The 14,007-nt window shown below is 32.9% G+C and overlaps 1 protein-coding gene across 4 annotated transcripts in view; it reads left to right on the plus strand.

Moving 5' to 3' along the window:
* The window catches only part of Bltp3b (bridge-like lipid transfer protein family member 3B), a 92,211-nt gene that overhangs the window by 40,155 nt on the left and 38,049 nt on the right, over nucleotides 1–14,007 (plus strand). For all 4 annotated transcript variants that reach the window (XM_015482886.2, XM_048803322.1, XM_048803330.1 and 1 more), the window contains exons 5-9: nucleotides 2,089–2,278; nucleotides 2,879–3,019; nucleotides 4,197–4,367; nucleotides 10,108–10,288; nucleotides 13,188–13,271. In XM_015482886.2, the coding sequence (XP_015338372.1) occupies nucleotides 2,089–2,278; nucleotides 2,879–3,019; nucleotides 4,197–4,367; nucleotides 10,108–10,288; nucleotides 13,188–13,271 (767 nt within the window). The remainder of the gene's footprint in view (nucleotides 1–2,088; nucleotides 2,279–2,878; nucleotides 3,020–4,196; nucleotides 4,368–10,107; nucleotides 10,289–13,187; nucleotides 13,272–14,007) is intronic.

The following is a 14,007-nucleotide window of genomic DNA, read 5'->3' on the forward strand; positions in this document are numbered from 1 at the left end:
TATAAATGATGGGCATATTGATGAAATAAGCTGCTAATTGGGCAAATTTCTACCACCCCTTCTGCCAAAATGCAGTCATAGTCTGGGTCGCAGTTATGCTATACTAATTACGTTCTTGAAATCTGACCTTTACTGTCTTACTTCTCTGTGTCTTTGCTCATGCTTTTCTCTATTCTAAGATTTCCCTTCTGTTGTATTTCTTCCTATGGACAAATGGTTCTTCTCCCTAGTTATGTAAGTAATCTCTTTCCCAACAAGTATTCTGATGATTACTTTTTAAAAACTCTTGATTGCAGACTATCAGAAACTAGTATATATGTTTTCTCCTCTCTATTAACTTGTGATCCCTGTAATGCTACAGCTGAATTTTGGTTTTCTTTATGTCTCAGGATCATTTACATGGGACAAATAAATATTTGTTGAATTGAACTAGAAAATACAAATTTTTTTTCTGATCATATTCCTGTTAAACTTAGTAGCCTTCATGTTAAGAATTTAGCTCTTACTTATAGATGCTAATTGACTAAAACTTTTTGAGATTAAATAGGTATGAATATTGATTATTAATAAAGTAATTTCGAGTACCTTTCAATTTTTAAAATCTTTGACATTTTGAGAACATTTTTATAGCTAAACTGTAGCTAGTCTAGATTATTGTTTTAACAAGTCAAATTTGTTTTTTTAAACAAAAAATGAATGATAGAATAGTGTAAGTTATTTTTTTAAACTTTCTTTTTTATTTTTTAATATTTATTTTGTAGTTTTAGGTGGACACAGTATCTTTATTTTATTTTATTGTGGTGCTGAGGATTGAACCCAGTGCCTCATACATGCCAGGCGAGCACACTAACACTAGAGCCACATCTCCAGCCCCTTAAACTTTCTTTTTTATATTCATTTATTCATTTATTTTGGTGGTGTGTGGGTTTGAACCCAGGGCTTCAAGCATGCTAGGCAAGCATCCTACCACTGAGTTGTAATCGCCAACCCTCAGAAGTCTAGAATATTCCTTTCTAGGAAGACTGGCTTGTGGGAGGAAGGAAACCAGGAGGAAATGACTAAAAGGACAGAAAGAAAGGAAGAAAGAAAAATTGTGAGTTTGCATCACCCTAGTGACACAGTCTAATAAAAAATAACACTTCTCTGCTCTGTGAGTCTTACCATGCACACATTATTGAGTGTGCAGCCAAAAGGCATGAGACATTCATAAAATATTCATTTGAAAAGCAAAACAAAGAGCAAAATCAAACCAATACTGTAAGGACAATTTAAGAAACAAGAGAATACATTTAAACATGTCTTGTGCTCTGCAGCCCTAAGATACTTACCAGTGATTCCTTTTCCCAAGAGGGAACTGTCATGACCACATGTAAATTTTTTCCCTTGAAAAACTTGCAATGACAAAGCAGAGTAGGTAATATTGAGGATATGACGCTTTTGGGGGTAAGTTACTATCATAATGCTATTGAACTTTCTCAGTGCTCAATATATAAGCTTTTATGAAGCAACCCAGCCTCTATGGCAAGGAATTGAAGGGATTAATCTTTGACAACCACCAGTCATGGAGACTAGATGCCTATGAATCATAAATATTATTATCAATTAATATATACTTAAAGAAACTTGATAACTATTGAGGAATTGAACATCTTACTCCAGACTTATGACCACTATCAATGACAAGTGTTTATATTTCTCATCTCAAAAAAAAAATGCCTTTTCTTTTTGGAACATTGGACATTATGAAAGACTGTGGGTGCCAACATGAAAAAAAGGAGAGACAACTGTAATGGAGAATTTTCTGATTTGAGTCCATCAAGTACTGAATGACTTCAGCAAAATTGTAAAACAATACTTTTTGTGTAGCTTGGTTTTTGAGTATTTGATTTGGGGTTAATATGATTTATGAAAGCCAGGTAATTCATCATGTCTTAAATTTTGGGTGTCATTGAAAAGAATCATACTTTTTTATTGATAAACATCATCTGTCATAAAAAGAAGTTATTTTAAATATGTACTTGTATGAGAATACTTTGTGTATGGCTTTAGTGCATTGTAGTTTTTTTTTTTTTTGCTTTGTTTTTCTAGTGAGTATGGTTTTGCTGAAAAAGTTGTTGAGGGAATTACTGTTTCTGTAAATTCTATTGTCATCCGAATTGGAGCAAAGGCCTTCAATGCATCATTTGAACTTTCTCAGCTAAGGATCTATAGTGTAAATGCAAACTGGGAGCATGGAGATTTGAGATTTACTCGTATTCAAGATCCACAGAGAGGAGAGGTGAATTTTTTTCTTTCTCTTTTCTAAAAATGTTTTAGTGATAAATTTAAAATATATCTCTTGTTTGCCATATTTGCCTGGTATCAGGGTTTTCTCTTTTTTGCCTTTTTAAATTTTTCTACTTTTTCTGTTATTCTTAATCCTTTAATTATAAACTATGGACATTTTAATATTTGACTACGATAAGTCACCTCACAGAATTAATGAGCCCTTTTAATATATCAAAATATTCTCTACTGTATACCTAAAAGAATAGATAACAGAAGAAAAAAGAACTAACAAGCGCTATATTAACTTTTCAGCTGCTTAATTGAATTTTAAATTTATAAAATTAAAATGTATTATTGGAATGCTTTTTGGTCACATGATTCAAGAGCTTTTTGTACTCTGTTAAGTTTCTTAGATTAAAAGTATTGACAGTTTTAAGGTGTGTTACTGAATTTTATGGACATGTACAATTAAAAAATAAAAACAGCATGATAAATATTTCTAGAATGTCATGAAAATTAGTTGAGAAGATAACATTTTATTTTTATAAATCTACATTTTTCTCATTTTCTTTACATGAATATGCGAAGCTAATCTCTTTGTTCTCCTTAGGTTTTGACATTTAAAGAAATAAATTGGCAGATGATTCGAATAGAGGCAGATGCTACTCAAAGTTCACATCTTGAAATTATGTGTGCACCTGTTCGATTAATAACCAACCAATCAAAAATCAGAGTCACTCTTAAAAGAAGAGTAAGTCAACCAGATTAACTGTGTGTGTGTGTGTGTGTGTGTGTGTGTGTGTGTGTTGCTGAGGATCAAATCCGGGGCCTTGTTCATTTGTTAACTATTAATATTGACAGGAAATTTTAAATAACTTCTTAGGTAGATTATTGGCATACTATAAACAGCATATTAAGTCAATGCAAAATAAAAGGTGATATAATGTCTCAAGCAGTATTTGTGGAAAGTTAGTGTAATCATAACATTCCTCCGTATTTTAGACTTAATATTTAAATTTTAAAGATTTTGTTTTTGATAAATTGAATAAATTTCTTAGTTGCTGCATGTTTATTGAACATTTGCTGCCTTATAGTTTCATTTCTTAGGCTGGAGGTTTACCTTGGTGGGTAAAGTACTTGCCAAGCATATATGCAAGTACCTGAGTTCAATCCCTAGCTCTGCAAAAATGAAAACATAAAAGAAAACAACAACACAATAAAAAAAAAGAAAAGAAAGTAATTTTACTTTTGTTGTTATTGAATCCTGCTCAGTAATAGATATACAACAAAAACCTTATTAGTAGCCAAAACTTTTTAATTTTAACTGGTAATTTACTTAAATGGGGGAAGATAGTTACTTAAGGATATTGAAGTTGTGAATCCTCTATGGTTTTTGGTGAAATTTAATGGGGAAGTGATGACGTTTTTTAATCATGGCTCAGTAATTACAGACTCAACAATATAGGCTTTGGGTGAGTAGATACAAATAATTATATTAAATTGACAACATTTCTCAATGTATAGTGTTTAACATATGTATTCAGAAAAGTAAAATGTGGATAAACTAGCACTTTAGTTTTTAATTCATCTTAATGCCCCTTTCTCTACCAGAATTAGTTGATTTAATACAGGTAATTGGGTGATTTATTAATTATAAATGTGTTTATGTAAGTGCTATAGAACTTGTATTGTTAAGGTACAGGAATTTGTAAGTCTTTTGTTACCACTGTTAGCTCTGGCACTAGGAGATATTCCTTCTATATTATAGGAACTCAGTAAATATTTGTTAAATGAAAGAAGTATTCATATCTATATTTAATTCAATTAAAAAAACTTAGCTTTTTTAAAAAAACTGTAAGTGTATTGTACGTTACAGTACAGTACAGTACAATTCTTGACTTAATTTTATAAATCTTTTTTTCTGACAGTTAAAGGACTGTAATGTCATAGCAACAAAGTTAGTTCTAATACTGGATGATTTATTATGGGTTTTGACGGATTCCCAGTTGAAGGCTATGGTACAATATGCAAAATCTCTAAGTGAAGCAATAGAAAAATCAACAGAACAAAGGAAGAGTATGGCTCCTGAACCTACCCAGGTATGCTATAAATTAACAAGAAAAGACTTACTTTACATATAAATAGTTTAAAATATCAGAGTGATTAGTTGCTGTTTTCTTTATAGGAAATGGATTGTAAGATTGAGACCAAGAATCTTCTTTATTCAGATATCTTACAATAATTTTATATACATATCTATATGATAACAGTAAATATTACTAATATGTATATTATGCTTATTTGTTTGGAGCTCTGTATTGAGCACTGGAGATATTGATGACATAAAAGTGTTTGGTGTATATCACTTTTTAGGAAATTAAAATACAGTTTTAAAACTTCTAAGTAACAGAAGATGATGGAATAAAACTCACATAATTATAGACAAGAGAGGGTATGTGAGAATTGATTCCACAGAGAACTAACTATGGGGAATTGCTGAAGTTGAAAACAAACTTCTGTTAGAGGTTTCTAACAGCTGGGAGCAAAAAACTAGGAAATAAGCACACTCCTGTAATCCCATCTACTTGGGAGGCTGAGGCAGGAGGATTGGCAAGTTTGAGGCCTGCCTCAATAACTTAGAGAGCACCTGTTTCAAAATAAAAAAATAAAAAGGACTGGAGATGTAATTCAGTGTTAGAGTGTCCCTGAGTCCAGTTCCCAGTACTGCCAAAACAAAACAAAATCCCCAACGATTTCTTTAAATATCATTTTCTTAAAAATTGTAAGTATTACTGGTTTGTGTAAAGAGAAAAATGTTTTCTAGACTTTCCTCGTATTAAATTTGTGCTAATACATGAAGATCTTTGTAGAAGGAAGGGACATAGAAAACTCCATTGGGTAGTGTCTTTGATAATTTTATTAAAAGCACAAATGAATTTTTATATCTACTCTTAGTAAAAATATGTAGAATATTATAAAATCATACATCTATGACACTACTTTTGGGAAACAGTGATAGATCTTAGTTATGTGACCTTTTGTTGATCTGGCTTGGTATAAGAGAATAGCATATAATTTAGGCTTTTGTTGACTATCAAATTGGTGTTGTTTGCTGCCTTCCTGGTATGTCATAAGGTACAGAGAGGTAAACATTGCAATGTAAAAGTAAATAGTGTCTGACTCTGCTCTCAAAGACCTAAGATTATAATGAGGGAGTGAAATATAAACAAATATTATAATTTAACATAAATGTCCAGGTGCAGAAATAAAGGAGGGAAGGCATAGAAGAATAAAGTTAGTTTTAATTAACTGTTTGCTTTTTGGAAAAGTTTTACAAAGAGATTAATGAGATGGCAACAGTAAAGAAAGGTATTTCAGAAGAGACTGTAGAATCTATAAAAGTATGGTATTATTAAAGAATTGGGATTTTCTAATCAGATGAGGAGTTTGTTGTTGCCAGAGCAGTGTTTTTGGAGTGAGGTATACATGCCTCTGAGGATATATTAACAACTTTCCAAGTTTTATGTTTTAAGGAAATGGAGTTTCATACTTTCCACGTCAGTATGTACTTTTTAAAATATTTGACCTGGCTGCGAATATACTTATTTTTACATGTCAAACTGATTCTCCCTTTCCATAATTGCTGTCATCCCACTTTACAAAGGAAAGGCATTCTTTCTACTCAGCCTCAGTCTAAAATGGATTATTCTAGGAAGGAAGGGGGGGAAAAAAACCCTCTGGGAACAAGACAGATAGGCATTTTGAAATGCTGCTTATGATTCTAAGGACATTGTAACAAATAAAGTGATTTGTGGGGTTTTTTTTGTTTGTTTTGAGCAGTTGGAAGGAGAATCTAATAATTTTCAGCTATTAGACTATTGAAATAACTTTATGGGATAGCTCACATTTGGTACCTAACTCAAAATTGTTTAAATACTCTAGTCACAATGCTAAAACAAAATTACTTTCTTTTTTTCTTTTCTCTTTTCAAATATATTTTAGTTGTACTTGGACACAGTATCTTTATTTATTTTTATGTGGTGCTGAGGATCAAGCCCAGTGCCTCACACTTGCAAGGTGGGCACTCTACCAGTGAACTATAGACCCAGTACCCCAAATTCCTTTCATTCTAGTTTACCTACTTATGTGAGTTTATAGATATAAGAACAAATAAGTAGATATAGAATTGATGCTAAACTTTACATCATCATACCAAATATATAATATATATCCAGTGGTTCACTTAGGAATTCTCCAGGTGAACCTGATTTTAAAAATTTGATGAACGGACCATTGGCCTATAGCATAGAAAATTTTCCTACTAAATATGTATGTTGAGGAATTTGAACATTTTCCTAGAGGCATCTAGGAGCCAAAGGAATTTTTTTTTTTTTTTTGAGAGAGAGAATTTTAATATTTATTTTTTAGTTTTCGGCGGACACAACATCTTTGTATGTGGTGCTGAGGATCGAACCCGGGCCTCACACATGCCAGGCGTATGCGCTACCGCTTGAGCCACATCCCCAGCCCCAAAGGAATTTTTTTTAAGAAAGAAAGAACAATCAAATATGGTATGTGGCATTATAGAAAGTGAGCTAAAGAAGAGAATGACTGCCAGTCTAGAGCAGGTGAACTTGAGCCTTTGGTAATTGTTTGAATGAGGAAATAGCAAGACATATAATTGGAGAGAGAAGAGAGTCTTTCATAAGTTGAGGATGAGGAGGAGAGAAAAGTTGAGGGCTTTAGAATGATAATTGGAAGTTCTATTATCCAGAAAGGGAATTTAGAAGAAGAAAGCAGGTTTGGTTAAAGGAGATGAGGGTAAGGAAAGCCATTTTAAAGTTGAAAATGTAATTAAAGAAGTAGAAGAGAATGTTTTATTTTGATTATTATCATGCATGTCAATACTAGTCTGTTAAGGTTTACAATGAAGATTCATATAGCTTAGGTTGTCCTAACAGAGATGGTGGTTGTAATTAAAAACAAACAGATAAAAGGTTGATGTTATTATAGCTTTTATTTATATAATGTGTGGTTTTGTTTATATAAAATGGAATATGGGTTTAGAAACTAAGTAGAGAGACAGATTAGGAAACTAAAAAACAGGAGAAAATTCTGTAATCCTGCTGCTCCAAAACAACTTGTGTTATTAGCATTTTGAGGTATTTCCTAACAGGTTTTTTTGCCTAGACATCTGCATTTTTATCCTAGTTGTAGTAAGTGAATATATTGTTTTCACCTATCTTCATCTTTTTAATCATTATCTTCTGTCACTTTGTAATATTTCATAGTGAATTTACATAACTATCACAATACAGTTGCTTTCTTGGGTGGTAGTTGTCATATTGATACTTGAGAATGTTCTGATTGTTTTGAGATTTAGAAGAGTGGATGAGAGAGTAAAATAGTTAATAGTATTCCTTTGCTCAGCTTTATAACTTGATAGCCATCTTCCATCATTAATACTTGCTTAGTTTCATCTTATGCTTCTCCCAAAGAGAAAGAACAATGTTAAGAGATTTGAAGATTATTCATGAGGCAGAAGAGCTTATTATAGACCATTCTAATCCCCCACTCCCTACAAATTATCATCCAAAAACCTGAACTCACCACATATTAAGCAAAAAGACTTGTAGGAAGATTAATTTTTGTATTTTTAATTTGTATCATTATTTGTACTGATGAGAAGAGATAAAACATGATTAAAGAAGTACTGGAGAATGTTGTGAAAATACAGTAGTCTTCCCTTATTAGCCACAGTCTGAAAATATTTAATGGCAAATTCCAGAAACAAATAATTCATGAGATTTAATTTGTGTACCTTTCTGAGTAATATGAAATTTCATCCTATACTATCTCATCCTGCCTGGGACATGAATCATTCTTTCCTTCAGGGTATCCATGATACATAAGCTCCCCGCCTGTTAGTCACTTAGTAGCTGTCCAGGTTTTCAGACCAACTATTGTGGTGTCCAGTGCTCGTATATAGTTTAGATACTATATAGGTTTCAAACTTCCACTGATGTCTTGGAACATATATTCATATAGCTCAAGGGTGTATGGAAAAGGGGGTACTGCAGAATTAGTATATCATAGGCATAAATACTAGTTTTTTAAGGCTTTGAAAAACACAAGAAAAAGTGATTTTTTTCTCATTGGAATCAGTTTAACAATTAATTTAAAAGTTTTGCTTAAGCCCCTAGTTAAAATTTTATAGGTAGATTTCATTTTTTTATTTTTAAAAATTCTTTCAGCCCCATTTTTATTAAGAGATTCTCATTTACTAAGTATACTATGCAATACTTTAAAAAAAAAATCTTTATTATATTTGCTTATTTTTATGCGGTGCTTGGGATCGAACCCAGTGCCTCACGTGTGTGAGGCAAGCACTCTGCCACTGAGCCACAACCCAGCTCCTATGCAATACTTTTGCAGCATGATCAGTTTTTAATAGCTATACTATGTATAAGTTATATACATATTAAATATATACTTTGATTTTCCATAAATTATTTTATTATTAAGTTGCTTATAATTTGAAAGTTGTTAATTTTTAAAATGTGGTCTTCATTTTGATTATTATCAAAGTTCCATATTTTTTGGTTGGTGATTTATGGCAGATTATCTCACAGCATTCTTTTTTTGGTGGTGCTGGGGATTGAACCTGGGGCCTTTGGATGCTAGGCAAGTGCTCTACCATTGAGTCACATAATTGGCCTTGTCTTACAGTATTCTTATGTATATATAATCTCATATTATACTGTCGCAACCCCTTGCCCGCAAGGAAGACGCAACACTCAGGAATCTTCTTTCAGCAGTTTATTTCAGGCCCTTGATAGTTCTTCTTCTCTCTCTCGGATGCCCCTCCCAGCCTTAATAAAGCATCTCAAGCCCCAATGCAAAGCAGCCACGTGGAGCTTTCTCATAGGGTGATGAAAAGTCATGCGCCAACTCTCCCAAATAAGGAGTTGTTTGTCACAGACCACGGCGGAGTCAGCGCCATCTTGTAATGGCGACCATAATTTGCATAAACGGCAGAAGCGGCTCACCACATTATACTTATGCATGTATAATTATTTTAGGCAATTAGAGATTCATATCCGTCTTTATGCTTCACTGGTACTGTGTGCCTTTTCTCTTTAGGGAGAAAAATATTTGAATTCAAACCCATTTATCTCTTTGGTTTCTGTATATATCTAAGTATAAAGAATATATTGTATTTTTTTGAGAGGCAGCAGAACATTTATAGTACTAAATAATATCCCAAGGGCTTCTACATAGAAGTAATATTTTTTCTTACAAGATATATAATATGTATATAGAGCTTACATTTGTTTTATTTTAGTATTTGGAAGTAATTTTCAAATTCACTTTATTTATTTATTTATTTTTAAAGAGAGAGAGAGAGAGAATTTTTAATATTTATTTTTTAGTTTTCGGCGGACATAACATCTTTGTTTGTATGTGGTGCTGAGGATCGAACCCGGGCCGCACGCATGCCAGGCGAGCGCGCTACCGCTTGAGCCACATCCCCAGCCCAAATTCACTTCTTTTAATAGTTACTATTTTCTAAAATAAGGGCCATAAATATGTAGCTATAATAATTCAAATATTTACTTAAATATTTGGTTCATACTCAAATTGCGTATAGTTCTCCAGTGTTTAAATTTTTAGTTTTATATAATTCAGAAAATATTTTAGATACAAAATATTATGGATACAAAAGAAAATATATTGTTATTTTTCATGTGTTCATTACTGAAAATACTTAGGTTTGATTATTTGTGAAAGTTCACATATGTTATTTGGTGATGATGTAGTTTTGAATCTTTTTTTTAGAGCTCTACAGTAACCCCATCTACCCAGCAAGTAAAGACACCACAGACATCAAATGCGCCTGATCTAAATGATGCAATTGTTAAACTGTTCAGTGACTTTGATGTTAAAGAAACTTCCCATCATTTAGTGATTTCTCACCTAGATCTACACATATGTGATGATATTCATGTGAAAGAAAAAGGTAATAAAATCTACTTATTTCAGATGGTTTTGACTTTTATAAAATTGTCTACAAAACTGGATTGTTTAACAAATTATACCCATGGTGAAATGCTGGACCTTCCTGTTTCACTATCTGATGCCCACTAGTGTTCAGGGAGTTCAGCAGGCGGGCTTACTTCAAGCACAGTGTTTCTCAGACTTTGGTGAACATTAGAATCAAGCTGAAGGTCTTTTAAAAGTATAGATATTTGACTCGTGTGCCTCAGATCTGAATCAAAATCTACATCCAAGAAAACTATTGCTTTGGATGTTTTAAAGCTAAGAAAGTGAAAACCCTGGATACTTAACAGTAGTACTCTTTGTTCATCAGACAAGGCAGCCAGGAATTGGCTATCAGATAAAAGGATGGAGGGACAAAGCAAAGATTTTCAGAGGGACTTGTCTTTTCCTTTTCTACTTTTGTAGCATTTGGCTTATAGGTAGTCGTCTTCTGCTTTAGTGATTTGAAAGGAAAATCTAGAAGAGGTAAAGCAAACCAAAGTAACAAAATGAGGTAGTCAAAGTAAAGTACTAAGCATTTTTTTCTTAGAAAATATTTTCTTTCTTGGACTGGGGCTGTGGCTCAGTGGCAGAGCGTTTGCCTTACACATGTGAGGCACTGGGTCCAATCCTCAGCACCATGTAAAAATAAGTAAACAAAATAAAGATATTGTGTTTATGCATAACTAGAAAAAAATTTTTTTAAAAGATTTTCTTTCTTTTTCAGAAAATATTTTCTAAACTCTTTTACATTCCTTACTCTTTATTATTCCCTCATAGCTGGATGATTTTATTTAGGGGGAAAGCCCCACTGCCATATATCTCTTACACTGTACAAGTCTGTAGTCACTTCTGCTATTAGCTATTCAAAAGGTTCTGAAATGTGACAAAACCTGAGCTAACCAACATGTTATTTTTTGATCTTAATTTTACCCATGTAGTGGAAATATTTAAAAGTTATGCTGCAGAATTACTATTTGTTATTACTTAGTACTGCTTCAGAAACTACTGGGAGTATTATATGATACACTTTGTATATTCTATATTAATTTCATAAAATCTAAAAATTTCTGAATTCTGAAACTTCTAGTTCCATAGATTTTAGGTGAGGGATTTTGAATCTACCTTAAAAATTCTACTAATTGAGATAGATTGGAGTTAACAGATTATAAAGAGTGTATACATAGCTATATTTTAGCTTGTATTTTCTTTACTACTAGTTGATTTGCCCATGCTGTTTTAAAATTTGACTTTTTTTCCTTTGGTACTGGGTATTGAACCCACCGCCTCAAATGTTTGAGGCAAGATTTCTACCATCAAGCTGTAGCTCCAGCCTTTCTTATTTTTATTTTGAGATAGTATCTCCCCAAATTGCCCAGGCTGGTCTGGAATTTGAGATCCTTCTGCCTCAAGTAGCTGGGATTACAGATGTGCACCACCATGTCTGGATCAAAATTTAATTTTTATTTTGGAGTTATACCAATTTATGATCTACTTTTGATCATACTCTAGCTGTGTTACTTTAGATAATTTACCTAATCTGGTTGACTCAGTTTTCTCTTTGGTAATAGGTAGAATGGTGTGATGAAGTGATTAATATTTCTTGGGTTCAAATCCCAGCTCTTTGCTTAACTGGTTTTGTAATCTTGGCCTATTATTGATATAGCCGATTAGAAGTCCTGCTTCCTCACATGTTGAAGTATAACATTAGAGAAGCACACCGAGGCAAGCATATAAAGCAGGGTTTATTTTATTTTATTTTTGGGTATTGGGTATTGAATTCAGGGGCACTTGACCACTGAGCCACATCCCAGTCCTATGTTATATTTTATTTAGAGACAGGGTCTCACTGAGTTTCTTAGCGCTTTTGCTGAGGCTGGCTCTGAACTCTCCATCCTCCTGCCTCAGCCTCCTGAGCTGCTGGGAATACAGGCGAGTTGCTGGGATTATAGGCATGTGCCACCGCCCCTGGCAGGGTTTATTTTAAAATGTAATATAGACTTCTCCTGGGAGGGAGAAGGGGCTCATAGCTGGTATCCTGGTGTCCCAAGAAGTGAGAGTATTCTGCCTCTTTTATACATCCTAGGTTTGTTTTGTTTTCCTGCCCTCTTCCCCATTATCTCCCTCCTTTCTGTGTATGTGAATAGACCCAGGAGATGCTCTTGTGGGATGGCCAAAACGTGAGGTACAGATGGACAGGGGGAAGGCAATCAAGGACATATTAATTAATAACTTTTATAACTCTAACTCCCTATAGGGAGGGACAATTCCTGGGATAGGTTACCTTAGCAACAGGTTGGAACAGGGGCAGGTTATCTTGATAAGGGTGGAGGAAGGGCTCTGAAGGAATTAACATTTAAATCCCACAAGGGGTGGTCTCCAACTTACTGGGCCCAAACTGGACCCACAGTGGCCTCCATTTTCTGGATTTGACCCACCCTTGCCTATCTGCCTGTCTTTAATTCTGGCTTCATAATCCCCCTTGTTCTTTAGTTTCCTTATCTAGAAAATGGGCATAATAATGGTATCTCTCTCATGGGGTTGTTATGAAAATGAAATGAATAAGTATACCTAAAGAATTGAAAACAGTGCCTTGCATATGGTTAGGGAGTTCTGCTCCTAGTACCTATAAGTACTTAGGAGGTTTAGTTACTATTCTTTTATCCTTCTTAGGCCAGCACTTAGCAAATAGTAGGGATTCAGTGAACACTTAGTAGATTGGATTGCATTTTCTAAAATTTGTAATGTTTTAGCCATGGTAAAAGAGAAATGGATTTTACTTCATGAAATCTAATTATGGTATAGATTTTATATGGTTAATTTTTTCCTTTATTTGATTAATATTTCTTTCTCTCAATTTTGTCTTTTTATTCTCACAGAGTCAAACAGACGTATTACTGGAGGTGCTATGCAACTCTCTTTTACCCAGCTAACCATAGATTATTATCCATATCATAAAGCAGGTGTGTATAATAATTTCTTTAAAATATGTAAATCTTGCTTTAAATATACATGGCTAATTAATTTAAAAAAAATTTTTTTGGGGGGGTCTTAATTTCTTAAGGAGAAAAGAGATCAAGAGACCTTTACTATTTTTCTCCTAGCAGTATTTTACCAAAAAAAATAGTTGTCATAGAACATATTCATATATTTTCTATTGAAGTTCATGTAGATTATTGTAAACTATAATTGTTAGAAATTGACAGTTTGTCAGAATACAGCAGATATGTATTTGTGTTACTTTATTAGTTGTAATAAAAGCAAGTAATTAATCAATATTTTGAATGTTTTCCCCCTTGCTGGGGACATAGTCCAAGACCTCATGCATGCTAAGGCAAGCACTTTACAACTGAGCTACATGCCTACCCCTTGAATTTTTAAAAACTATATTTATGTTATATGTAGGTCTCTAGGTACTTGATTTTACTTTTCTATATTTATTTTCTAAATTTCATCAATAAATGAGATTTAATAGGCTTCTTAATCAAATGTTGATACATTCTTTTCTCTCAAATAATATAAAACTAAAATCAGTATGGTTATTTATAATTTATAGCCAGATTAAGTAATATAACTTAGCACCTATTTCTGTCTTTTGGTAGTATGTAGCTTTTTTGGTTTTATAATTTACATAAATAAAAAAATTTATAATGAATTTTCCAGAATTTAAAAAATACAGTAAAATTTAATATTCATATT

This window comes from Marmota marmota, unplaced genomic scaffold, assembly GCF_001458135.2.
Source record: "Marmota marmota marmota unplaced genomic scaffold, marMar, whole genome shotgun sequence".
Lineage (NCBI taxonomy): Eukaryota > Metazoa > Chordata > Mammalia > Rodentia > Sciuridae > Marmota > Marmota marmota.